The sequence below is a fragment of the Equus caballus genome, chromosome 20 (assembly GCF_041296265.1).
Source record: "Equus caballus isolate H_3958 breed thoroughbred chromosome 20, TB-T2T, whole genome shotgun sequence".
NCBI classification, from domain to species: Eukaryota; Metazoa; Chordata; class Mammalia; order Perissodactyla; family Equidae; genus Equus; species Equus caballus.
In genome coordinates, this window is record NC_091703.1 from 39,807,029 (window position 1) to 39,832,074 (window position 25,046).

The 25,046-nt window shown below is 39.8% G+C and overlaps 1 protein-coding gene across 8 annotated transcripts in view; it reads left to right on the forward strand.

Moving 5' to 3' along the window:
- Nucleotides 1-937: 937 nt before the first annotated feature.
- The window catches only part of KCTD20 (potassium channel tetramerization domain containing 20), a 33,564-nt gene continuing 9,455 nt past the window's right edge, over nucleotides 938-25,046 (forward strand). The window contains exons 1-4 of one of the 8 annotated variants that reach the window (XM_023624840.2): nucleotides 938-1,119; nucleotides 18,004-18,057; nucleotides 20,998-21,203; nucleotides 22,841-22,982. In XM_023624840.2, coding sequence (XP_023480608.1) covers nucleotides 21,044-21,203; nucleotides 22,841-22,982 — 302 coding nt within the window. In that variant the 5' untranslated portion in view covers nucleotides 938-1,119; nucleotides 18,004-18,057; nucleotides 20,998-21,043. Of the gene's footprint in view, nucleotides 1,120-18,003; nucleotides 18,058-20,945; nucleotides 21,204-22,708; nucleotides 22,983-25,046 lie in introns of those variants that run through there. The other 7 variants (XM_023624838.2, XM_023624839.2, XM_070244481.1 and 4 more) reach the window with 7 other exon arrangements.

Consider the following 25,046-nt stretch of genomic DNA (forward strand, 5'->3'; position numbering starts at 1 on the left):
ATAGGTTCAGTTTTTAAAATTAAGGTTGTTGAGCCTGATAACACAGTTTTCCTATACAAATATCCACTAACCATTTGCAACCTATTGGAACAAGAGTCAAACTATTTTCTCACATTTCTTCCATTTCTACTCCTAATCCTTAGCCCCAAATTAGTTTGTAGACTCTTTTGTAATGAAAAAGAAGTTGACTCAGAATTTAAGAAATCATGTTATGATCACATTTGGTTCTCAACAATTTTTAAATAGACTAGTTTGCATTATCAGTATAACTTTTTATTTAATTAGTATAATAACTTCTTAAAAGTACAAAATCCACTAGAAGTCATGAGGGTAAGGACTGACGCTCTTTCTTTCCTTCTCTTTTCCAGCATTCGTTTTATAGGACATGGACCACAGATAGTTTTTTGAGTGATAACCAGGCAGGGAGGTCACCTTATACGGCAGTCGTAACACAACCAGTTTTCCAATAACTTGCTTCCAGTTAACTTAAAGTTTTGTAGTTCAACTTTGTTAGCTATAGCACGTAGTTTCATTAAACTCAAGGTTTGAGAAAAATGTGTTTTTTTCCTCTTTTTTTGGTCAGAATGGTTATCTAGTACAGGGGCTTCCAGGCAAAACGTGTTTAATGAACCCCATCATTCCTACCACCTCCTTACCAAAATGTTTGCAGAGCTCCGAGCTCCACAATTTCCTATAAGCATTAGCAGTCCTGGGGCTGCGCGAGCGTAGTGTACAATTCAGATAACCACTAACTTTTCCGCTTTCTCCCTTTAATAATTCAGAGAGGGTACCCGCAGCTCAGAAACCGGAGCTGCCCTGGCTGCGCAGGCGCGAGAGCGTCCTGCTCCGGACGGGCGGGGCGTGTCGGGAAGGAGAGGGCACGCCCACCAGCGCGCCGCGGCCCCGGGCGGCGGGCCAGGAGCCCGGCCTTCCCGGCGTGCCCCGCGCCGAGGGACTCTTAACGTGAAGCGCTGGGTGACTCAGCCGCGTGGCCGCGCCGGCGGGTGGGGGTGGGGCGGGGAGCGCCGCTGCGGCAAGGCCGGTCCCCGCGGCGGCTGCTCGCGGCGCCGAGTGCGCGCCTCCCGGGCGGGTTCGGGCCCGAGCGGCGGGGAGCGGCAGGTGAGTGGCGGCTCGGGGCGAGGGCGGGCGGCGAGACCGGCGGTGGGCGCGGCCCGGAGTCTGCCTGTGTGTGTGTGTGTGTGCGTCGGGGGCCGGCCCCGGGGGAAAGGCCGCGGCGGGGACGGTGTGGGCAGAGGGGCGCCGGCGGCCGCCTTCGCGCGGGGGGTGCAGGGGACGAGCGGGCAGGGGGTCGCCTCCTGTGGCAGTCGTGAGCGGGCGCGGGGACGGTTTCCTGCGGGCCTTGGGTGTTTTTATCCCGCCGGAAGAGAAAGGACGAGGACCCTGGAGTGTTTCTTGAGAAAAACATTTGCAGGCGCGTTTTTGTCTGGCAGTTCGCTGAATTCATGAAAAATTATGTCGTTGGTCGGACTTCTCCCCAAATTGTCTGGGGCAGAGTGGGTTTTGCTGCTCTTGTCGCCCTGCTTCAGAGTCTGCCTTCTCTGCCACCCCCAGATGACTAGCTTTCATCCGTGGCGCTGGGGAGAGCCGTAACCCGTAATTTTCTGTTAAATAAAACCTTACTTTTCATAGCAGACAGTGTCTTCAGCTTTACAAGCCTCGTTCCGCACTATCGAAAAAGCTCTTCTGTTTTGGAGTTTGTGACTCTTTCTGCAAATTCCTGGGTTGGACCGATTTATTTTTAAGCCATAAACTAGTGTCAAACTAACAGGATAAACAAGGCAGTGGGGGGAGGCGGTGTTTGACCCGTTTAGGAAAACACCCCCGGTAATCGTGCCTCGCTGCGCTGTTAAACTATCGCTGCGGCTGTGACCTGAGAAATTGAGGTGTGTGTTTCTTCTCACGGTCCCTAAAACAAAGTGTTGTAGTAATATCAGTGGAATGTAATGAATCCCGAGTCGAAGGACCCTCAACTCCTCCTCGGCTCCCCTCCCCGCCAAAAAATTCTGGGGCAGTAGTTCTTAAACAGAAATTTGCTCCTAAAGAAACCCAGTACCACTCCCAGAAATTCGATTCCAGAAATTTGTGATGGGTCCCTGAGTCTGCATTTTTAGCATGCACCCCCCCTCTCTTGGTCTGTTATTGGTGATCCAGAGACCACAATTTGAGAAACACCACCATAGGGCTGGCCTGAGAATTTCTAGAACAGCCCAGCTCCCTTATTCCTTTAGTCGATTTACTCTCCCCTGCCCCCTAACCAGTCATAAGCCAAGAAGCTCTGACTTTCCGGAAGGAAACTTCAGAAAAGATAGTGCTTTCTTGGACTCTGACAGCAGAGTAGGAAATGACTCTCAGAAGTACTCTGATATTGGCTTGGTGGTTTTGAGACAGCCCGTGCCTATTAATCTGTCCTCTTTCCTTCTGGGGGCTGCTTGCAGTGCCGTCAGAGCTTGAGCAACACCATTAGGCCAGATCTTCCCCTCCCATCTAATGGAGTCTCCTTCCCTTTAGAAGCAGGGCCGTCACTGCCATGTAATTCCCGTGGCCTTGGGCTCTCAGATTTCCTGGTATGTTGTTCAACTGAACATGAATTCAGTCATGGAATACTATTCTGTGCAAGGATGCCTGTTCTGTGCAAAGCAGTGTAGTAGGCCTTTTTAGCAACAACATTGCAGAGATGGCACAGAGGTGCATTGCTCCCTTGAGGCAGAAATGAGGGCTGGATAACCTCTGCTGCCAAAATATCTATTTCTTAGCCCCTCTTCAAATAGATGTGTAGGGATGAGGTTAGAGTTAGGCTATGTGTTTCTGCCTTTTTTTCTATCTTTGGTATCTTTTTGGTGTCTGATTTCTCTTATTAATCGATCTTTTTCTATTGGTTTACAAAACATATCTTTCCTTCTGTTGCCCTGGGCTTCCTGATTATTGTGTCTTCCTCTGCCCTGGAATCTGAATGTGCCTGCCCCTGCTTAGCTAACTGGAGTAACAAGTTTAGGGAATTTGTTGGAATATTGAGTGATTTCTAGTTGAAGACCCATAGTCATGGAAGTATGAGGCTTAGAGATATAAGGGAACCTATTATAAATGTATCTAGTGCAGTCCTCTCATCTTTCAGATAAAGAATCTGAGAGATGAGATGGCACAGTGAGGACTCCTGGCTTTTAGCCCAGTGTTCTTCTCACTAAATCATCTCAGAAATGCTTCAAAAATGGGAAAGGTCCAGAGAAATTGTTATAAGTAGAGGAAGAAAATGGAGAGACTTCCACATAACTACAAAAGCAGTATTATCTGGAAACATGGAGATTGAAGGAGAATGTGACTTAGGCATATAAATCATGAAGAGTGGGAATAGTACAGTAAGAACTCCAACGCCTGAAATAAGTAGTAAAAGGACAAATAGGAGCAAACAGATAGTTATCTTGTGATCCCAAGAGATGTTATAGACTCAATATTTAAAAAAAAAAAGATTCAGTAAAGATTAAGTACATTGGTGAATTCTTATTAAATGTTACATGTTTGAGCAATGTCCAGAATCTTTTGACATTGTCACATAAGTGTATTGTTGTCGTTACCTAAGTTGTTAGGTATCTCTGTGGGAGACAGAATATGACTGATCTAACCACTAATCTGATTCAATATATGTCTTACATTCTTATGGGAAATGAGATTAATGGAATAGTATATGCATTTCTGAAATAGAAGGGAAAGGATGGATGAAAGAAGAGAATCTTTTCGATATTTTTGCCTAGAATCCCCAGATTAGACATTCTTGGATTGTTCTTGTATATTCATTAAAGTAGAATTAGAAATAATAAGGGCTTAATGAGCACTAGACATTATTATGTATCAGACACTACTAAAGGCTTTTACATCCCTTGTCCCATTTGATTATCTCCATTTTAAAGCTGAAGAATCTAACATGAAGAGCTTAAGCTTGCCCAAAGTCACTCACCTAGTAAGTGTCAGGAGCCACTGTTCAAGCTTAAATCCCCTAACTGCAGAGCCATTAAGATTCCTGTTCGGTAGTGCCCTCATTGTGCTTCGTTGGGTAGGGTTAAGAATGCCAGCTTTGGAGCCGGTCTTTCCTGGGTTCAAACCCTAGCTCCTTCATTTATGAGCGCTGATAGAGTACTCATCAGTTTCTCTGTCTCTGAAATGGAGACCGTAATAGGACCTACCTCGGAGTGTTATTAGGATTGGGTTAATTAATGTACAGTGCTTAGAACTGTGCCTGACACTTTGTAAATTCTCAGGAAATGCTGGCTGTTAATTGTTTTTTAAAATATTATAATTTCATTTATTTCAAGACACTGTTTTCTTTAGATTCAGATCGTCCTTTCCACTGTTGAAATATTAAGTCTTTATGATAAGCATAAAGTAAACTTTATCTCTGCTCTTACTAAAACAGGGGGAGCCTTACTAAAACTTTGGAAAGCACTGGGGTTTAGTGGAAAGATCGGTAACCCGGGCCAAAGGTTTTGGTTTTAGTTGTTTCTCTTACTATAATCCTGTTTGTTTCGTAGAGAACGTTGTAAAGATCAGATGAAGTAACAAATGAGTGAAATTTGAATTGCGTATGCTCCACAAATGTAATATACTGTTAGTAAAATTATAGAGGAAAGACAATAAATTACTGTTGAAGACTATTGGAAGTTCAACTTCCTTAGAATAAAACAGCTAGAGATTTATACCTCTATAAGATCGCAGTCTGTCCATAAAACCATGTAAGACCCCTTCCGTGCGTTTGTCCTGAATCTCTCCTTTCGGTGGGAGAGGGTGAAATTTAATTTTCGCAGTTGTATCCGTGGATTAGTTTGCTAGGGCTGCCATTACAAAGTACCACAGACTGTGCGGCTTAAACAACAGAGATTTATTTTTCCACAGTTCTGGAGGCTGAGATCAAGGTCTCGGCAGCGTTGGTGTCTTCTGAGGCCTCTCTCCTTGGCTGGGAGATGGCTGCCTACTCCTCCCTGCATCTTCACATTGTCTTCCCTCTGTGCCTGTGCCCTCATCTTCTCTTCCTAAAAGGACACCAGCCCTTTTGGGTTAGGGCCCACCCTAATGACTTCATTTAACCTTAATTACCTCTTTAAAGTCCCTATTTCCAAACAGTCACATTCTGAGGATTTAGGGTTAGGACTTCAATTTAAGAGTTTTGAGGGGAACACAGTTTAGCTCATAACAGTCTGTTTAGGGAATTGTATGCCAGGTAATCTGAATGCTCCATTGCCCTTATTGTTGAGTGCCCTGTGCCCTGGGGCTCAGAGCATCCTTTGCCCTGTGCCTGCCCACCTTCCATGCTTGCTGGTGAGCACCCTGAGAGGCAGGCCTGTGCGTGCATTAAGTCGTGCATTGGGCTTAAAGCCATCGAGGTTATCCTGTCATACCATTGAAAAATCTGCTTGAGAAACTGTTTCATGTATTTAATTTAAATCCCTAATTCGACTGGTAAGCATGTTTCTTCTTTAATCCAGATGAGAAAATGTCACAATCTCTTATGTAGGAATATATCATTTTCTTTTTAAACTTTTAAAATTTTCTCTTAAACTGTTCTAAGCTTTTTTAAAAACAAATTCCACATTTTCTTGAGGAATTCCCTGTTTTTAGAGATACATTTTCCTTTTTAAAAGTATAACACATTCATTTTAGAGACTTTGGTATAAAATTACATATAATTAAAGAAGAATACTATTAACATTTTCAGTCTTTTTTCTATGAATGTATTTATTGTTTCATCCTGCCTATCTTAAACCTAGTATATGAATACTGTTTCATGCTGTTTTAGTTAGTATTCTAAAACGTATTTTTTTTTTTTAAAGATTTTATTTTTCCTTTTTCTCCCAAAGCCCCCTGGTACGTAGTTGTATATTTTTAGTTGTGGGTCTTTCTAGCTGTGGCATGTGGGACACCGCCTCAGCATGGCTTGATGAGCCGTGCCATGTCTGTGCCCAGGATCCAAACCAGCGAAACCCTGGCCCACCAAAGCGGAGTGAGTGAACTTAACCACTGGGCCACGGGGCTGGCCCCTAAAACATATTTCTTTCTAGTCTTTTAATGTGGCGAAATATATTTTTGAATGTAAACCTAACCTTTGTTATAATGTATTATTAATGTGTTATCCTTTTTTATCTATCTGGATTTGATTTTTTAATAATTTGTCTAGGATTTTTGTGCTGATGTTCATGAGAGAAAGTGGCCTGTAATCCTTTTTGGTAATGTCCTCGTCAGTTTTGGGTCAGTGTTATGCTGGCCTCAGAAAATGGATTGGGAAATGTTCCCTCTTTTTGTACTCTCTGGAAGAGTTTGTATAATATTGATGTAATTTCTTCCTTAAAGGTGTGGAAGAATTTGCTAGTAAAGCCATTTGGTCCTGGAGTTTTCTTTATGGAACAGTTTTAATTGTGCATTAGGTTCTGTGTGTATGTATCAGAATAATATATATCATCTCTCTGTATACGTGCACACACAGATATTAACATATTTGTTGCAGGGAGTTGCCGTATCCAATTGTAGGGCCTGGGCTGGGCGTGAGGAAGGCAGGGGCTGGAGCTGCAGTCCACAGTAGACGTTCTTCCTTAGAGAAACCTCACTTCTGCTCTTAAAGCCTGTCATTTGATTGGATCAGGCCCACCCAGATTATCTAGAATAATCTTCCTCACTTAAAGGGAAGTGATTATAGACTTTAGTCACATCTACCAAATACCTGCACGTAACACCTGGATTAGTGTTTGGTTGAATAACTAGGACTATAGCCTAGCCAGGTGACATCTAAAATTGACCATCACACCTCTCCAGAAATTGGCCTTGGCTACCTTATTAGTTGGCTGATGCCTTCAAACATGTTTTTTCTGTTTTACCCAGCTTCTCTGAAGGATGTGTTGTTTCAGGGGGCAGGACTAAACCCAATGCATGGAAGTCATGATGGGAGCGGAAAGGAAGGCAGACTTCAGCTTGATTTAAGAAAGCAAAATTTTTCTCCAAGGATTGCTGTCCGACAATAGAGTGATCTAAGCAGGAGAGTCTTTATTTTTTAATATTTTTAGGTAGACTGGACTGAACTAGTAGAGTGTTTTTGTAGTCCTAGATGGAAGGTCATTGAGATCCCAGATTGTCTGAGATTCATGATTGGTAAAATTGGAGGGGCAAAACCGGGGGTCTATCATAGGACTGCCAGCATTTTAGGACATTTAAAAGATAGATATCTGGCCATCATTTTCTGTCATCATCATTTCCTAAAAGAAAAGGCATTTAATATCAAAAAGAGAGTAAAAATATAATTTAGGTACAAAGGACAGTCCTTTTCAAGAAAGCATTTTACGCTAACATATACCATCATTCTTAAGTTCACATTTTAATATTTTTGAAATCAGAATATATCTGAAAATCATGTGCATATTTAATATAGTGATGCTTTTCCCTAAAAAGCTGTATTAGATTGATATCTTAGTCAACGTCAGGTGTCTTAGAACTGGGAGAATTGTGTGTGTGTGCATGTGACATTGTGTGCATTGTCCTCACTTTTGCTAAGAATCGGTGAAAACTTTTTACTCTAATTGGTACTGGTCCTTGAACCATCTTCTGACACAGTGAGTGATTTTGGGTTGTCTCCAGAATTTGACGTGTTAGTTCTGTTACTAGAGTACTAATCCAGGGGTCTGTCTCCTGAGACCTTCAGATCTTTTTTTGCCATACAAACACCTAGCTCTTTCCTGTAAAATGGCCTACCGTGTTGACTAAAACATTTTTTAAAAATGTTTTAATTACACTGCCTTGTACTGTCCTTTTAAGACATTATTGCTAATAGTATATCCCTTGGATATTTTCTGGAAGTTTCCCATTAAGTAATTTTCAACAGCTGTGTATCTCTTCCTGTAGAGAGTTTTAGGTAATAGCAGGCAGAAAAGTGTCCATCACCCTGGAGATTCTATCATATGTTAACTGACTTTTTCTTAGGAGATAAGCTTTGCCTGGTCTATTATGTGCCTTAGATTGTTCTTAGTTTAAAGGTGTCACTAAAGTGATCATAACTAGTTGAATCCAATAGAAAGATAGAAGCGGGGCCAGCCAAGTGGTTGAGTTCGCACGCTCCGCCTCGGAGGCCTGGGGTTTCACCGCTTTGGATCCTGGGAGTGGACATGGCACTGCTCGTCGGGCCATGCTGGGGTGGCATCCCGCTTGCCACAGCTTGGGGGACCCACAACTGAAAATACACAGCTGTGTACTGGGGGGCTTTGGGGAAAAAAAGGAAAAAGATAGAAGCACCCTGAGCCAGCCCCGATGGTCCAGCAGTTAAAGTTCAGCACGCTCTGCTTCAGTGGCCTAGGTTCAGTTCCGGGAGCAGAACCACACCACTCATCTGTCAGTAGCCGTCCTCTGGTGGTGGCTTACATAGAAGAACTAGAAGAACTTATAACTATACACAACTATGTACTGGGGCTTTGTTGGGGGGGGATTGGGGGAGAAAGAAAAAAAGAAGACTGGCAATAGATTTTAGCTTAGGGCAAATCTTCCCCTGCAAAAAGAAAGAAAGAAAGAAAAAGAAGCACCCTGTGTGAAAATTAATAGAATTTCATCTACCCATTTTTTAGGTAATAAAGTTGAAAGTTATAGTAGAATTTGGTAAGATCTTAATTTGAACTTGGGGAACTCAGATTGTGAAATTAACCTCCATTTGGAGGTAACTGATTTAGAGGTCCTCTCATAGCAACTTTTAAACAGTAAAGGTGCTAGGTGTGCCCATTAGCAGCACGGAAATATCATATGTCCTGGTCCTAGATCTTGGGCTTAGAATCATAGCTCCACACCTGTGAAACTTAGGTAGAAATAACATTTATAAAGTGCTTAAAATAATATGTAGGACATGATATGTATTAAATCAATAGCTTTTGTCATCTGGACTTAAAATGTAATGTTTGCAGTAATTTGACATATTGAAGAATCTCGACTGATTAATTTGTGATTCTGATGTAAAATGTGTCCTTGAGTAATTGTGTTTAGGTTTCATTATTAGTTTAAGGTTGTAAGAAAACTTTGCTAAGTTTGAAAAGATTATTGCAATGTTTAAGAACTTCTTGAGATACACTAGATTCATAAGTTTAATTTTTTTAGGATTTACTGTAGTTTTTTCAGCACTGAGAGAATTGCTTGGTAGGCAGTTGAAGTGCTAAAACAAGAAAAGAGAGTATTTTAAGATTATAAGTATAGTTTAAAATATTTGATGGAAGTGCCAAATAGGATAGTGGTTATCGGGGATTCAACTATATTGTCATGTTTTATATTTTAAACTGGGTGGTGAATACAAGAGTTTTTATTATGTTGTTCTTTAAATCTTTTTGTTTATAGTATGATAATTTTTAATTAGATAATTTGATAAAGTTGTAAAAGAAACTAAACTGATTGTTGAAGGGCCTTCAGACAGTTACACATTGAACATAAGGTCTCAAGTCTTAATTTAAATTCGAGTAACTATAATGTAGTCTTTTTCTGTGCACTAAAGCTCTTCTTGAGCATAAACTTATATTGACAAAAAGGTACTGAGGGCAGTAAGTTAGGGATCTCAAGGAGAAGAGACAGGAAAATATATCCAAGCAGTTAGAATCTTGTCACTACTGTCATGATGCATTTATCTGCAGGGGATTCCCTGACTTGTATGATGTGGTGGTGACCCTGATCTCTCCCACCCTTTTGCATTAATCCTTCACTCTCACCTGATTGGTTTCCCCCTGCCCCCTTTCATTCCTGCCTGTCTAGAATGCCGTTTCCTCTTTTCTCTATCAAAGTTCTGCCTATTAACATCTACAGAATGGAGTATTAAGCAGCCATTAAAAAGAATGAGGAAGATGTCTAAGCACTCCTATGGAGTGATTTCCAGGATATATTGAAAAGGAAAAATAGCCAACTACAAGACTGGGTATGATATTCCACCTTTTGTGTAAGGAAGAGAGGAATTAAGAATTTATATGTATACACACACATAACAACAAATTAACAAATCTGGTGTCTGTAGGGAATAGATGGGAAAACATTGGAGGGAAAGGGAAGGGAGAGACATTTCTCTGAGCATTCCTTTTTTATAACACTTTAACTTTTGAACCTTGTAAGTATTTTACATGTTCAAAACATAATGAAAAATGTGCTCTAATTGAGTATAAAGAGAAACAAATGAAACCTAACTTACAGGACATACAGAGAAAAAAATAAAAGAACCTGAATATAGCAGCTGACTATACATCCCTAGTAGGATGTACTTTAAGGACAAAAAGAACTGCCCCCAAAAGACACTTGAACTTAGTAGGCTTACTAGTAATAATATTGATGTTATAATTTTGAAACTAGTTTATGAACCAAGATCTTCAAAGTGAGGGAAAAGGTATACTAATATAAAATAAATAAGGAAAAACTATAGTGTTGAATTTGAGTTGAAAACATCGGTATAAACTCATGGTTGTTTTTAAAAAAAAAAATCCCCAATTTTCTCTACTGAAATGGCTTAGAAGCAACGGCACCCAGTAGCTATTGAGGACACATAGTACTGAGATCCTGATTTATAAATGCCATTGCCTACTAAAAGGAACAGAGGCTCCAGGGAGAAGTGGCAGATTCCAGGTCTGGGGCAGAGATGGTAAAGGTGAGCTTGGAGAAATCTTGTGCCAGGAAGTAGCCTCGAAAGCCAATAGAATTGTGTAAAAGTGACACAGATGTTTGTTGGCTTGAAGGGAACCCCGCTAGCCATATTTGGGACAATTTGAACCAAAAATCGGGAACAACTTGAAAAAAAATTGATGGTAATAGATTATTATAATACACTAGATTAAAACAAATCTTTGAGTTCATAATGAAACTTGAAAAGACAGAGATAAGGGGAGAGTGAAGAAATAGTTCTATTTCACAGAAGAATGCTAGGCAATAAATGTAGGAGGAATGATAGAATTACAAAGCTATCATTTTGTAGCCCCAAATGTAATAATTGATTCAGGCAAGAATCTAGATGCAAAAACTGCTGGGTGAAAGGTTATTGGGAGATAGGGTGTTACATCTCTATTTACAAGGGGAGATGTATAGTCATCACTTTAACCAAGTGATCAAACTTATCTCCTGTAGTAGGTAACCTGGCATTATATGCCTCTAATGTGATGGCAGTTGGAAGGATACAACTGCCATCCAGGTAGTATTCTTGTAAAAAAAATAAATAAAATAAAATTTGTGTCCAATCGCATGGAAACAATCAGACAAATCCAGAATGTTGGAACTGACCTAGAGAGTTTTAAAATTTCAATTTCATGAAAAACAAAACCACCCCAAAAAGTGAGGGTGAATAATATACAAGATTAAAAAATTCAGAACAACCAAATGCAAGGATTGAGCCTTGATTGAATTAAGGATCCAAAAAAAAGTCTATAAAAGAAAATGAGGCCAGTTGAGTAAATTTGATGTGGATTATATATTGATGATACGTAATTATCTCTTAGATGTGAAAATGGTACTGTGTGTTTTGTAGGACTGTGTTCTAGTTCTTAGAATATGCATGCTGAAGTACGAGGGATGAAGTGTTGTGATATCTGTAACTTTCAAGTGATTCAGAAAACTGTCGGGGCGGGGCGGGTAGAGCGTGAGTGCGCACACAGGGAGGCAGGACGATCACTGGGAAGTCGGAGGGGTATGTAAGTGTGCAGATGGTAATGATTTTTCAGTTTTGGAAAGTTTCAAAATAACAAGTTCTTACGTTTACCTCAGAGCCCAGCTAAGATTTTGTCTTATGTGAAAACTTCCTTTTCCCAACCACACTAGCTAGAGGTGATTTTTCATGAGTTTTTATAACTTTTATGTTTGTCTTCTGACCCCCAAACCTGAGTGCGCATGAGAGCTGCCTGAGAAGTTGACTTTTTTAAAAGTTGCAAATCCTAGCCCCACCGTGAGCCTGTGGAGACGACCCTCGGAGGGCAGGCCTGAGGATGTGGAACTACTGGTTTGCACCGCTTATTCTGAATTTATCGCTTGAGTTATCTTTTACATACTTCCCCACCTAACCAGCAGGGCAGCTTCAGACCAACCCTGGAAAGTGTTGCTCAGTCCTTTGTGTCCCTCGGTACCGGCACACAGTGCACATGCCTTCCACACAGAAGATGTTTGGTAAATACATACTGACTATATATGTCAACTGATTTGTTGATAATCTGAAGAGATAACCAGGAACTTCTCTACAGTTTTGAGAGATTAAAAAAGAAACCCAGCTGATAAAGGTGCTTAGTTGGTACAAAAGATCCATTAGGAAGCTGTGTAATTTTTAGTTCTAAAACTACAGGTTTGGTTTACAGAAATGACATGTTTGTTATCAGTAAATGTTTTGAATTAAGAGTTAAACAGTGGTATCATAATTGAGTTTTATTAACTCTGCAAATTGATATATTCAGAATCCTGTACTTATTCTCTATAAAAATACAGATACCCAGCAATATAAATAGAGGGTTGTTGGTATTGCAGGTGAGAGCAGGGATGCTGTGGTGGCTAGGTATTAATGCAAGAAAGGAGAAACAAGTAGAGATTTTTAAAAAGTAAAGTTTTTGTATATGATTTTTGTAAGCTTGAAGCGAGTTTAATATAAATAACAACAGCTAACATTTTTTCAGTGTTTACCATACCCCAGAGACTGTGCTTTATCTCAAGTATTTGTAACCCCTAAACAGTTCTTCCAAATAGTTAGTTTTATTCTTAATTTGCAGATGAGAAAATTGAGGCTCAGAGAAATTAGCCATGTGCCCAGCCTCACACAGCTAGGAAGCAGTGGAATCGAGAACCAAACTAGGCAGGCTGGTTCCAGAGCGCTTGCTGGGAAATAGGGGGCAGGATAGCTTCTGGTTAAGTAGCGCTTCCCTTAATTTGAGACCGTGTGTGGAAACGGTACGGTAAATGGGGAAATATTTTATAGCGTCAGTTCTTTGAAAAGAGAAAGAAACAAAAGAGAAAGTGGCTCGGGCAAGGGAATTGAGCTTTACCAGAGATTAATTCTACAATTGCTCAGGCTCACAGGCAGAGTATAGAAGAAAGGCATGTGTATAAACCTTGACCAGTCTTCAGGAAACACCACGTCACGAGAAGTCCTTTTTCTGCACAGAAGAAAAGTCTTCCAGTATGGCTGCAGTGTTAATCTAGACAACGTAATCTATCTTTAAAGTATATAACATGTTAATGTGTATTAAAATAGCTGAGTAAACTTTACTTTTTGAATTAAAAATTTGATTAAACACTGTCTCTTAATGATAAACAGCAAAATTGCTCTAGTATGAATAGTTTCAGTTATCCACGCATATTTTTGTTAATATTGCATTGGGATGAGTTATGAAAGTAATATTTTTAGGTAAAGCAAATTTTTCCTTCTATATAATAGGAGAACAAAAAAGCTACATTCTGGGTAATAAACTGATGCAGGGAGTCTGAATCTGTGCAACTGCCATCTTCATTAACTTTGATGTTCTCTGAAACTTATCACAGTAATTCTAAACTAATAAAACTAATAATAAAATGAGTGTTACTCATTGCAGAAAAAAATATAAATGAGTGGTTAAGATATAATTTTAAAGATCAGAAGAAAAAATTTCCCTGTTGACAACTTAAAAATACCTACCATTTTGGACAAGTGACATAGAAAACCAATGGCAAGATTGTTAAATTAAAATCATATGACATTTTCACAGAAATAGATGAGTCAGTGAAACAGAGTTTAAAAACCAGACCAAGCGTATATTGTACGTTAGTATTTGATAAAGGTGACATCTCAAATCAGTGTGGAAAAATGGACTCTTCAGAATATTTTGTTAAGGCAGTTAGCTGTTTAACTGTTTAAATTTTGTTAGATCCATACCTTGTGCTATATGACAAAATAAATTCTATATGTGTTAAAGATTAAATGTAAAAAAAAACCACCCTGTGAAATTGGTTGAGTAAAATTTGGTACAACCATGTAATAGAATATCATGTACCATTGAAAATGATGTAGGAGTATGATTATTGACATACAACCAAGTTCATGGTATGTTGAGACTACAACATGGTATTTATAGCAGAATTTCAGATTGTAAAAGAAAAAAAGATAGATTTATGTATTTATGCTTAGGAAAGCGTGGAAGAGGAATTAATGGGTGATTTTTGTCTTTTCGCTATCTTCTGCCACGAACAATGAGCATGTCCTACCCAGTGCAGGATTATTGTTTGTCTTTGTTTTTTAAAATTCCTCGGGAGTAAAAGAGCTAAAGAAAGGACAGCTTGGTAGGAGAAGGGGAAGATACAGTATTTTCCTGAGGGAAAAATGGAAAGACAGAGAAGGTTGGGTGCAAATGAAAAGTGAGGCAGCTGAGGCAAAAAGTAATTCAAAGAACTTCAAAAGCAGTACAGTGTATCATTTCACTAAAACAAAAAGAAAAAGGTGGCTGAAATCTGTAGAACCATTCAGAAGGTAAAGAGTACATTCAGAAGTGGAGAATGAGGATGCTGAGTTTCAAGAGCCGAATGAATGTAACTAAGCAGCTCTGTAAGAGAGGTTCACATACCCAGCTTTAGCTCTTGCTTTTGCAGGGTGCGTGATGCTTTTTTTTTTTTTTTTTTTTTTGAGGAAGATTAGTCCTGAGCTAACATCCACTGCCAGTCTTCCTCTTTTTGCTGAGGAAGACTGGCCCTGAGCTAACATCTGTGCCCATCTACCTCTACTTTATACGTGGGACGCCTACCACAGCATGGCTTGACAAGCGCTGCCATGTCCGCACCCGGGATCCGAACTGGCGAACCCCAGGACGCCAAAGCGGAACATGTGAACTTAACCTCTGCGCCATCCGGCCAGCCCTGTGCATTATGCTTTTTGAGGGTTTTTTTCATACATCTCATTTGAGAAGGGGTTGTCTAACTTGGTAGTGACAGATACCATCCCATTTTTATGGATGAAAACACAGAAACTTAAAGGACATTTTCTTGGTGACATGGCTAGTTAATAACAAAGCCAGAGCCAAAACCTGCTTTGCTTCAGTCTAGTGAGTGGTCTTGTCATCATACCGTGTTGTCATCTCACTGGCTTCCAGGAGATGTGAGCAAGTCGTGGGAAACATCTGGTGATTCTAGTCAAGCCTGACAAACTGGCTCTGAGTAAGTCACTGCTCTTACCTAGTATCCACCCAGCTTGGACACTACCCACCCAAAACTTTTAAGGCTCTCAAAGGTGAGATTTTGGAAGTGTTGATAAAAATGAATGTTTTTAAATGACCACATTAAAACGAGCTATCATATTTCACTTATCAGATTGGCAAAGATGAGGAACATTGAAACCCTGAGTGTTAGCAAGGGTTCTAGAGAATGGAGACTCCGTGTGCTGGAAGGAGTGTAGTGAATTGGTATATTTATAGAGGACAGTCTGGCAGTACATATGAAAACTTGAAAATTGACCTTTTTCCATAGCAACTTTCCTTCTAGGAGTTTATTCCAAGGATATAATGGAGTAGATGCCCAAAGATATGTGTGCAAAGATTTGACAACTTTGTTGATTTTTAAAGTGTTTACATCTTTTTATATTGACTGAATTTTTCTCAATGAGCACATACTGCTTTTATAAGCAGTAAAACACTAAGAATGCTATTTTTAATTATGGAAAAACATAACCATTTTATCAAGGATTCTTGCATTGCTACCATAACTCCCACTTGATAAGAACTGCAGCCCTAGTGACCCTGGAAGCTACTGGTTTTCTCTTTCATTGCTGACAGACAATAGAAGGAATAACTTCTAGAATCTGTAATGGAGGAAAGGAAGATGGTTTGGGAGACGCAGTGTGATTGGATGGAAAGAATATGGGAATCTGAGGACCTGGGTTTGGAATCTGTCTTTTCCCCTTAGCTAGAGTTGTGATTTGGGGCAAGTTGCTAACCTCTCTAATGCTTGATTTTTTTTTCCCCCCAGCAGTAAAGTGTGGATAATTAAAGCATCTCTACTGGAGTTGTTTCAGTATCAAATGAGATTAGGTTTGTAAAGGTCTTTGTAGATTCTGGTTCGAGAATAATAACAATAATCAACATTTCTCAGGTGGTATGTGCCAGGCATTGTACTTTAAATGGATTACCTCATTTAATCCTTATGTCAGCCTTGTGTGCTTAATGATTATTATCCTCTCTTACAAGTGAGGAAGCTGAGACACGGAGAGACTTAGGAACCTGCCATGGCTGCACTCATAAAGGGTAGAGCCGTAATGGAAGATGATACTTGGGGAGAGATGTAGCAAGAGATCTCTGAGAAGTATTCCTGTCTCACCAGTCGGCCAGCGTTGATTGAGGAAGACAGCAAGAGCGTGGGAAGGGAGGACCCAGTGAAAATAACTTACTAACAAGTGTCTCTTTCTTTGCTGATTTAAACAGCTAAATTATTATGCATTTGGGGACATTGTAGGAAAACAAGATTTAGAAATATTAAGAATAGAGTTTATATGGGCTTAATACTGGCATGGTTTTATTCAATATTTTTAGAAATAATCTGGAAAAAGGAAAACCAGGAAGCCTTAAATAGAAGACGTTTCTTCTGAGATTGGAACAGTAGAGTAGCACATGCAAAGGGAGTAAACAGAACCATGACAGAAAAGCTTCCGTGGAGTTGGTTTAAAAAATGTGTACGCAGAGTACATTCTGAAGATGGGCCTCTTAGCCGTCAGTTAACAATATCCTAGAAAGTGATCTTGTAGACATTTTAGATTGTATCTGTCAGTCAATTTACATTTTTTATCTGTCTATCATTTTAAATTGTCTCTCCCTCCACCCTCACCCTCTTTTAACCTTCAATACCCAGAAATCCCAGGTATCACCAGAGAGCATACGTGAAGCAAAACAGAAAACCTGTTCCCCTTTCATAGGGAACATGAGCAGAGTTCTCGTTACTGTGCATTAAGAAAAAAGCCTAATGGAACCAGACGAAAGTCAATGACAGGGCATTAAAATGGTTAAAGAAATGTCATGGTTTTCACATAAGAACAGACTGAAAGGACTGGGATTTGTCAGTAGAGAATGAAGGTTTGGCAAAGATGTAATTACTTTCTAAATTTAACTATGGAGTAAGGATGAAGGGTAGATTGGTCTCTTTACCAAATTCTGTGGCATCCTACCTCATCTTCACCACCCAGCTCTTACAGAGAGGAGGCATGGTCCTGAAGTCAAAAAGGACACTGCCTTTTAAAAGATCATACCTTGTACCACTGACAGTCTGAAATCATTATGATTTTGAGTTACATCCATGCCCTGAACCCCATTCAAACTAGATTTTAAAAATCTGAATAGTTCAATGGCAAGATATTGAAGTTGATGGAATACTGATCCGTGTAATTGTCTTGTTTTCTTCAGAAATAATTGATGAGAGGAAATTGCAAGTAAGAAGAAAAGACTTAGACTTATTATCCAGAGGCTATTTTGGATTAATACTCAAGATGGTTATGTTCTAGGGAGAAATCAGTGTGTCCTTTTTTTAGGCATAAGGAATATGTGGAGATAATTCCACCAGCAAAGATTGTGTATAAATTTTCCAAGGTGGGGAAATGATGATGCTAAATGGTTTTGCTATTCCAGGTCAGCAAGATCAAGACTTAACAAAATATGGGTCTTCATGGGAAGCCTGTGAAATAAATAATAAAAAATATATTTGTGTAGCTATTTAGAGTGTATAAAAATGCTTTCACATACTGTATGGAAGTGAAGCTTGAGCTGGCTTGCTGATGTTGTGTTCTTTGCTTCACAGCTATGCAGTCGGAGTTCCATGATTAATATATTCTAACTCCTAGTTCTTTTCTCAAGCAGTCTCTTTAGTTACTGTTAGCTGTGCCCGGGGTGTCATGATCCTTTGGTTCTTCTTCTTGTACACTACTGTGACTTTTAGGACTGCATTAGCCAAAATAGTTTTGTAGCAATAGAGAATTGTATTGTTGAAGTGCTTTGCTTATTTCTTTCTTTCTTTTTTTTTTCTTTTCCTTAGATCTGTTCTGAGGACCAAGATTCATTTGGGGGATGGTTACAGAATTGAACCATGGTAGGCAATGAAAATATACATTCAAAGTTGAATGAAACATCCATCCTGGAAGGGGAGTAGACCCTTACTATTATATTTAAACTGACTGGCTGCTTTGGTGTATGTCGAATAATTTGGTGTCAGTTTATTTTTTAGGTTTCATAGATCAAGAGAGTTTTGTTCTGTCATTCTAGGATTATAGAGGAATTAGTTCATAAGGGACTTTGGGAAATGTTGGATTAGGTGACAGTGTGTGCCATTAAGCATTAATGCTGAGACAGTTTCTTAAAGAGTTCTGATGCCAAATCCATTTGGGAAAACTCTGCAAACTGGGTTCTGTCTTGGAGTTTCATAGTACACTCTGACCTTGTTCATTGAAGCATTGTTTGTAAAGGTAAAGTTAGAAACGACCTAAATATTCATAGATAGGCGAGTGGGATCCTAGAATATTATACAGCAGTTAAAAAGGAGTGAACTAGATCTTGATCTTCCAACGTGGATGGATCTCAACATTTATAAAAACATTACAGAATTAGAATGATGCATGTAGTATATCATTTTTTTTAAACTATCTGCTTTTACAAGTATATGTGTATAGTATAAATGCATTTTTTTAAAGTCTAAAAGGATTCATACCAAGCAAGTAGTGATAGTTACTTGGAAAAGTGACTGGGATTGGAGGTGACAGTCAAAGGGTCCTCGTTAAGAAGGGAAATAATTCATGTATAATTTATAATAAAAGTTAACTAAATACAAATAAAATGCCTCTTAAATGCTCAACGAGTTCTTTTCCTTCATTGGAGATGTCTACCTTGCTAAGTTCCAGGTATATCTTTCTGTTTATTAATTTACTGTATACAAGTTAAACTGATTTTTGAGCCCTGGTACAATAGGCTAGGAAGAAAGTGTCTTCATTCTATTCCATTATAATGAAACTATTTCTCCTACATTATCAGGAATTAAGGAAGTAACTTATACAGTCTAGTTTGTGCAAATTCTCAAGAGAGAGGCGTATTCAAGCTTAGTGTGTTTTGGTCCAAGAGGTCTTTAGGAGAGCAACAAAGAGAAATTTGAACTTGGTTCTTGACCAGCTAATGAAGAGTTGAGAAGCGGCCGCTGTAGGTTGAGTGAAACATAGTTCAAAACCAAATAAAGATGCAGACCCCCTTTTGGTCTTTCTGGTGTTGATAATGCTTTTTCCAATTCCATGGATCTTCTTTTTTATCCTGTTCTGTAGACCTGATTTTGACATCTGAATCAAACTTAAGGGCAGTGGTGGATCTATTTGACTTTACCAATCACCAGGGATCAATTTTTAAGTGGCTGCATTTTTGTGTAAATATGTTTTTTCTTTAGGAAAGGGTAATCCTGAAAACATTGTAGCCACACATTAAGTTTTCCATCAGAACATTCACTTTATTCCCTCAATTTCTCTGACGTTGTAAGAGCCATTGTCTGAAAATAAAAGATTTCATCTTCTCAAAGTGTCTCTTCTTTAAAATAATTTGTTTTCAGGCACACATATTGACTCATCTTTTTCAAAGTGGTCATTTTTATATTTCGTCCAAGTTAAAACAGTGACTAACTGACCAATCAACTTTATGCTCAAAAATGTATTAATACAGATTATGAAGGGATTCAAAGTTTAATTCACATTGCAAATGTTTATTGACACCTCTACATCAGAGTATTATGTTAAAACATGTTACTGCTAAGAGCAGTAAATGAGTGAATCAGTAAATTAGTGATCTAATTTTCTAAAACGGTGTTAGCAGGCAATTCATACGCATAATAATTGCTGGTGAGGAAAGATGATTCTGCCACCAGAACACCAAGTGGAAATCAGTACAGTGTAAACTGTGAAAGTGCTAAGCAGAGTGACCTTCAGGAATGTTTTCAGTGTTGGGCAGCCCCCAGGGATGGCAGGGCTGCAGGGCACGATTATCTGGAAAAAAGGTGTGAAGTCTCCTGCATGGTGCCTCCATTCTGCCTTCCCAGATACCTTGCTCCTGGCAGTCACTGAGCAGGTATTGTTCATCATGAGCATGCACTGCTTGCGGGAAAGTTAGCCTTACAGCTAGTGACATCTTGGTGTGATGCATACATATTTTGTGTGTGTGAGGAAGATTGACCCTGAGCTAACATCTCTTGCCAATCTTCCTCTTTTTGCTTGAGGAAGATTGTTGCTGAGCTGACACCTGTGCCAGTCTTCTCTGTTTTATGTGGGATGCTGCCACAGCATAGCTTGATGAACAGTGCTTGGTCCATACCCGGGATCCGAACCTGCAAACCCTGGGATGCTGAAGCGGAGCGCGTGAACTTAACCACTATGCCACCGGGCCAGTCCCAATCTTGGTGTGATTTTGAGGTGGGGGTTAGGGGTTGGGCATAAGGTACAGAAAGTGAAAGAGAGAACTTACAAAGGAGAACTTGAGCACTAGAAGTCAGATTTTGCTTTTTTTAGGGTAAGTTACTTCTAGTCTCAACTCTTAAACTAGCATTATGGTTGCGATTGTTTTTCATTTTCTAGTGCTTGTTGCAGGAGTGTATGTGTCTCAGTTTTTAAAAATATAAGGGCAGGTTTTCTTTAGTTGACCAGTTGGGCTCTTCCCTTCCCTCCTTTGTGTCTCTGGTATAAACACCACCAAATTACTGCACCACCACTTAACATGTAGAATTGATTGTGAATGTGGCCAGAGTCAGTGAATTTGATATCTGTTTATGGATAAAGCTTAAAATTATTCCCTAGTAAGAAGTTTATCAATGTTCTTAGTGATTTGGTAAATAGAATTTAAACCAGCCCAATTCTTCTCACTAAAAAATCACAGAAATGCTTAAGATGTCATTTCTTCTCAGAACAAGAATGAGAGCTGTCGCTTCTCTAGTTCAGCGTTCATGCCATGGAAGTCCTTGGAAGCTGTTTTGAGAGAGTTCTAAACCATGCATATTCCTGTCTTCCAGGACTTCTTTCTGATCAAGCAGACAGTTCAGGATACAGAGTCCAAGGATGAACGTTCACTGTGGCAGTGAGAGTGACAGGTTCCTGCGGCCAGAGGCCAGCTGCCTGATGGATGAAACCTCAGCTGCAGCCCAAGAAAAAGAAACAAATAATCTGACTTCTTCTGGTCTTCAAACCCTTGCTTATCCTCTAGGTCCCAGGAATGATGGTATGGTGATTAGATAGTGACTTAATTTACAGGGATGACACCTGAGCATCCACTCCACCCAGAAGGCAAAAATGTTCTTAATCTAAATAAAATATCCAGTTAATTGGCTTAGCTTACATATCACAATTATAGAAAGCTGATCATCACAGAAAATCTCCACTTACCCCATCAGTGTAGGACATCGAACTTGGCAATAATAGTGTAAGAAAAAAAGTGGAGTCAGAAGACAGATTCAGATTGTAGCTCTGCTGCTGCCCAGCTGTAAGCTGGATGAGATCCTTCATCTTTCTAGCCCTGCTTTCTTCATCTAGAGAACTGGGCTAGTAATATGCTTCCTACCTCACTGGGCGGGAAGGTTATTAACTTAATGGATGTGAAGGCTCTTGATAAACAATAATAATAGCAATTACCATTTATTGAGTATTCACTCTGCTAGGAACTTTACGTGCATGTTTTAGATCAAGTGTGGCAAGCTGTGGCCAAATCTGGACTGCGTGTTTTTGTAAATAAAATTTTGAAATACAGCCGTCATGCCCTTGTGTTTACATTTTGGCTGTAGCTGCTTTCCTGCCACAAAGGCAGAGACTGACCCACAAAGCCCCAAGTACTTACTTTCTGGCCCTTTACAGCAAGTTTGCCCATCTCTGCTCAGTTTAATCCTCCCTTGACAGTTGAGGAAACTGATGCTTCCACAGCTTCGGTAACTCGCTCACGTTCACACTGCTGGGAGGTAGGGGACTGGGGTTTGAACCCGTGTCTTTCTGAACCGAGAGGGGCTGGTATTTTGTGTATGTCAGCTGACAGAACAGCAGAGTGATACCCCTCTCAGTGCACCATGAGGGGAGTTGGTGCCAGGAGTCTTCCTGCTCACCCACGGGAGCAGGCGGAACCCTCGGGGCCTTCAGGAATCCACCCAGTTTAATTGCTTCATTGCAGTTAAAATGAAAAGCATTCTAAAGTACTGGATTAGTGATTTCAGAAGCTGTGGGATGTGCATCCTATGTAGGTTTTTGGTCTAGATCTTGGTTTCCGTATTTTTTTTTTTGGAAGTAAATGGGAAAAAAATTGAGTGTACTCTAGCTACAACTTGTTTGGTTATCTGCGTGCCCAAAATCAGACTCATTTCCCCAGGTCATGGGCAGTAATCACATTCATGGATTATTGTATACAAACTTAAAATGCAAGAGGGGTGGAGTGAGATGTTTATTTGCAGCCTTGTAAGGAAAGAAGAATACTACATTTTATTTTACAGTGTGGGTGTTACTGCCTTTATTCCCCCTCAACACACACGCAGTAGAAAAAAGCGCAGGGGATCCAACATGAGTCTCTAGTTTGTAGTTTTTCTTTACTTGCTCTAGGCAAGAATTTTTGTCTGGGAACACCTCAAAGTTTGGGGTTTTTGTTTGTTTAATGTGTTTGATGTTTTTTAAAGAAGACGTGGTTTGTTTTCCCCCCAGTGCTTTTTGCTGTCAAGTTATTTTGGTTGGTTTATCTGATCTTTTTAGACCTTTCACTCGACCCTGCATCTCAGCCAGCAAACCTTCAGTTCCCGCACGTAATGCCACTTCCCGAAGACATCAAAGGCTCTTGCTTCCAGAGCGGGAATAAGCGTAACCATGACCCCTTTCTTGCTCCAGAACGATTTGGAAACAGCACTGTGGGCTTTGGCAGTAATGTTCATTCCCAGGCACCAGAGAAAGTGACTCTTCTCGTAGATGGCACACGTTTTGTTGTGAATCCACAAATTTTCACTGCTCATCCAGATACCATGTTGGGAAGGTAATAGACGATAATTTCCTTCGAAACTCACTCTGTTCCCTATGAATAGAAATACCTGCTGTTGGATGTTAGCTCAGGGCCAATCTTCCTCACCAAAAAATAAATAAATAAAAAGAAATTATTAAAAAAAAGAAATACCTGCCATTTATCTTACATTAGATTTCAGAATAGAAAACATTGCATTGCTTATTTTTCTGCCTTTATACTTTTGTGAGACATGGAGAGCAAGCTGGTAAAAGCCTTATATGTGTTGGTGACTTTTTTGGGGGGAGTACTTACTTTATTTACAATACCAGTATACTGAAACGAGCCCCCACAAAAGGGGGTGCCATCAGTTAGAACTATGGAGAATAATTTGCTGAATCTCATTCCCTATTCCTCTATAAACTCACTCGAAAACAGAAGTCAGATTCTTTCTTTCTTTTATCCACAATTTGTATAACCTCAGAAAAAGTAATGTTTTCTGAGTTCCACGGGTCAAAGATACTAGGATAAGGTGAGCTCTAAAGTGTGGTTTGTTTTTTTTTTTTTTTTTGGTCTTTTGTCTTTTAATAAACAGACAAATGTTCCACATGACACAAGAACAAAGCCATTTTACTGAAAAGCATTTTGCCTGCCATCTCTGCCAGTTATGCTTGGCAGTAGGTGTTATGCTCTCATTTTCTGATGCCGCCATCACAGCTCAAGTTTTCTGAAACTGAATCTTTATATCTGACTGTTTTGTCGTTTCCTGATTGCTCTCTGTTCTTCATATTCTGTGGTGCTCCAGACAATAGTCTTATCCTTGTCTCACCCTCTCCTGCCCCTGGCTTTTTGGGATTAGAGTTTAGGACATGGAAAGAGCCTACTGAGCAGGAGCACTGTCCAGGAAGTACTCCTCGAGCCTGGCTGGGAGTCAGGAGATCCTCCTCCTGGCCAACCGTAGACCTTAACATGAGGAAGAGCAAATTGGGATAACAGTAAAATAATAATAATAATATGGGTGTGAATACACAAACAAATTTGGTCTTTGAGGATTTTTATCTACTTAGAAGTAGATTTTATTTTATTTAAAGACCTAACCTCACTCAAGACTTTGAACTAATTTGAACTGAAGTAGAAATCAGAATGGGCCACACTGATTTGTTGAATTTTAAGTTATGATGGAATCCAGCTATTTTATGTTTATATTTGAACATATACATACAAATTCATGATGAACCATTTTTAACCAGACCCAAACCTATATATTTCTCAGACATCTAAATTAAGATTAAACTAAAACATTAAAATATTTTTCAAATTGGCCCTATATTTTACCAGACTTGACTTCCTCAATCTTGATATCACCACCACTATTGCCACTCCCCACAAAAAATTGTTCCTTGGGGCTGGCTGGCTGTTTGAGATAGGTTGCCTCTGGTAGTAATCAAGAGAAGAAAGGCAAGCATTTTCTGGGTGATAGATTCTTGAGTGACACTGGTTCTTTGAATTTAGGACTGGATTTTCCCATGAAGAAAGTCTGATTCTTTATCTAGGTGGTTCGTCAGCTGAGTCAGCTGAGGTTATGAATTCTGAGAGTTACTTGGGTTTGTTGCATCCTGTGGCTACTACATACGGTGTTCATAAGCCTAGCCAGTAAGCTTAAAATGTAGACCGCTAGTCACAAGGGGGACAAGCTGCAAAACTGAGAATGGATTAATGCACATCCATGCCACTACTAGATAAATAACTCTGAGCTTAGGTCCTCCTCATGATAGATGGGGGCATTATATTTATGGCACGTTATTCACTACTTTCATTCATAACTGTCTTAGCTAGACTTCAACTAGAATATTCCAGAAAAATGTCAGCATTCTTTGAAGACTACCTTTATCAGGATAGATTTCTTATGTATGGTGTAGTGAGTTGGAAAGCATGTGCTGTGGAGTCTTTTTCAGATCTCTGAAAAGCAGCCAATTCAGGGTGGAAGAGAACAGTTTTGGACAGTTGAACAGCAGGCCTTCCCAGCAGGTTAAGGAAGGAAATGGCAGTGAGCCCCCCGGGAATTCCAGTCAAGCTGGCTGAAGATGCCGACTCCCTGCT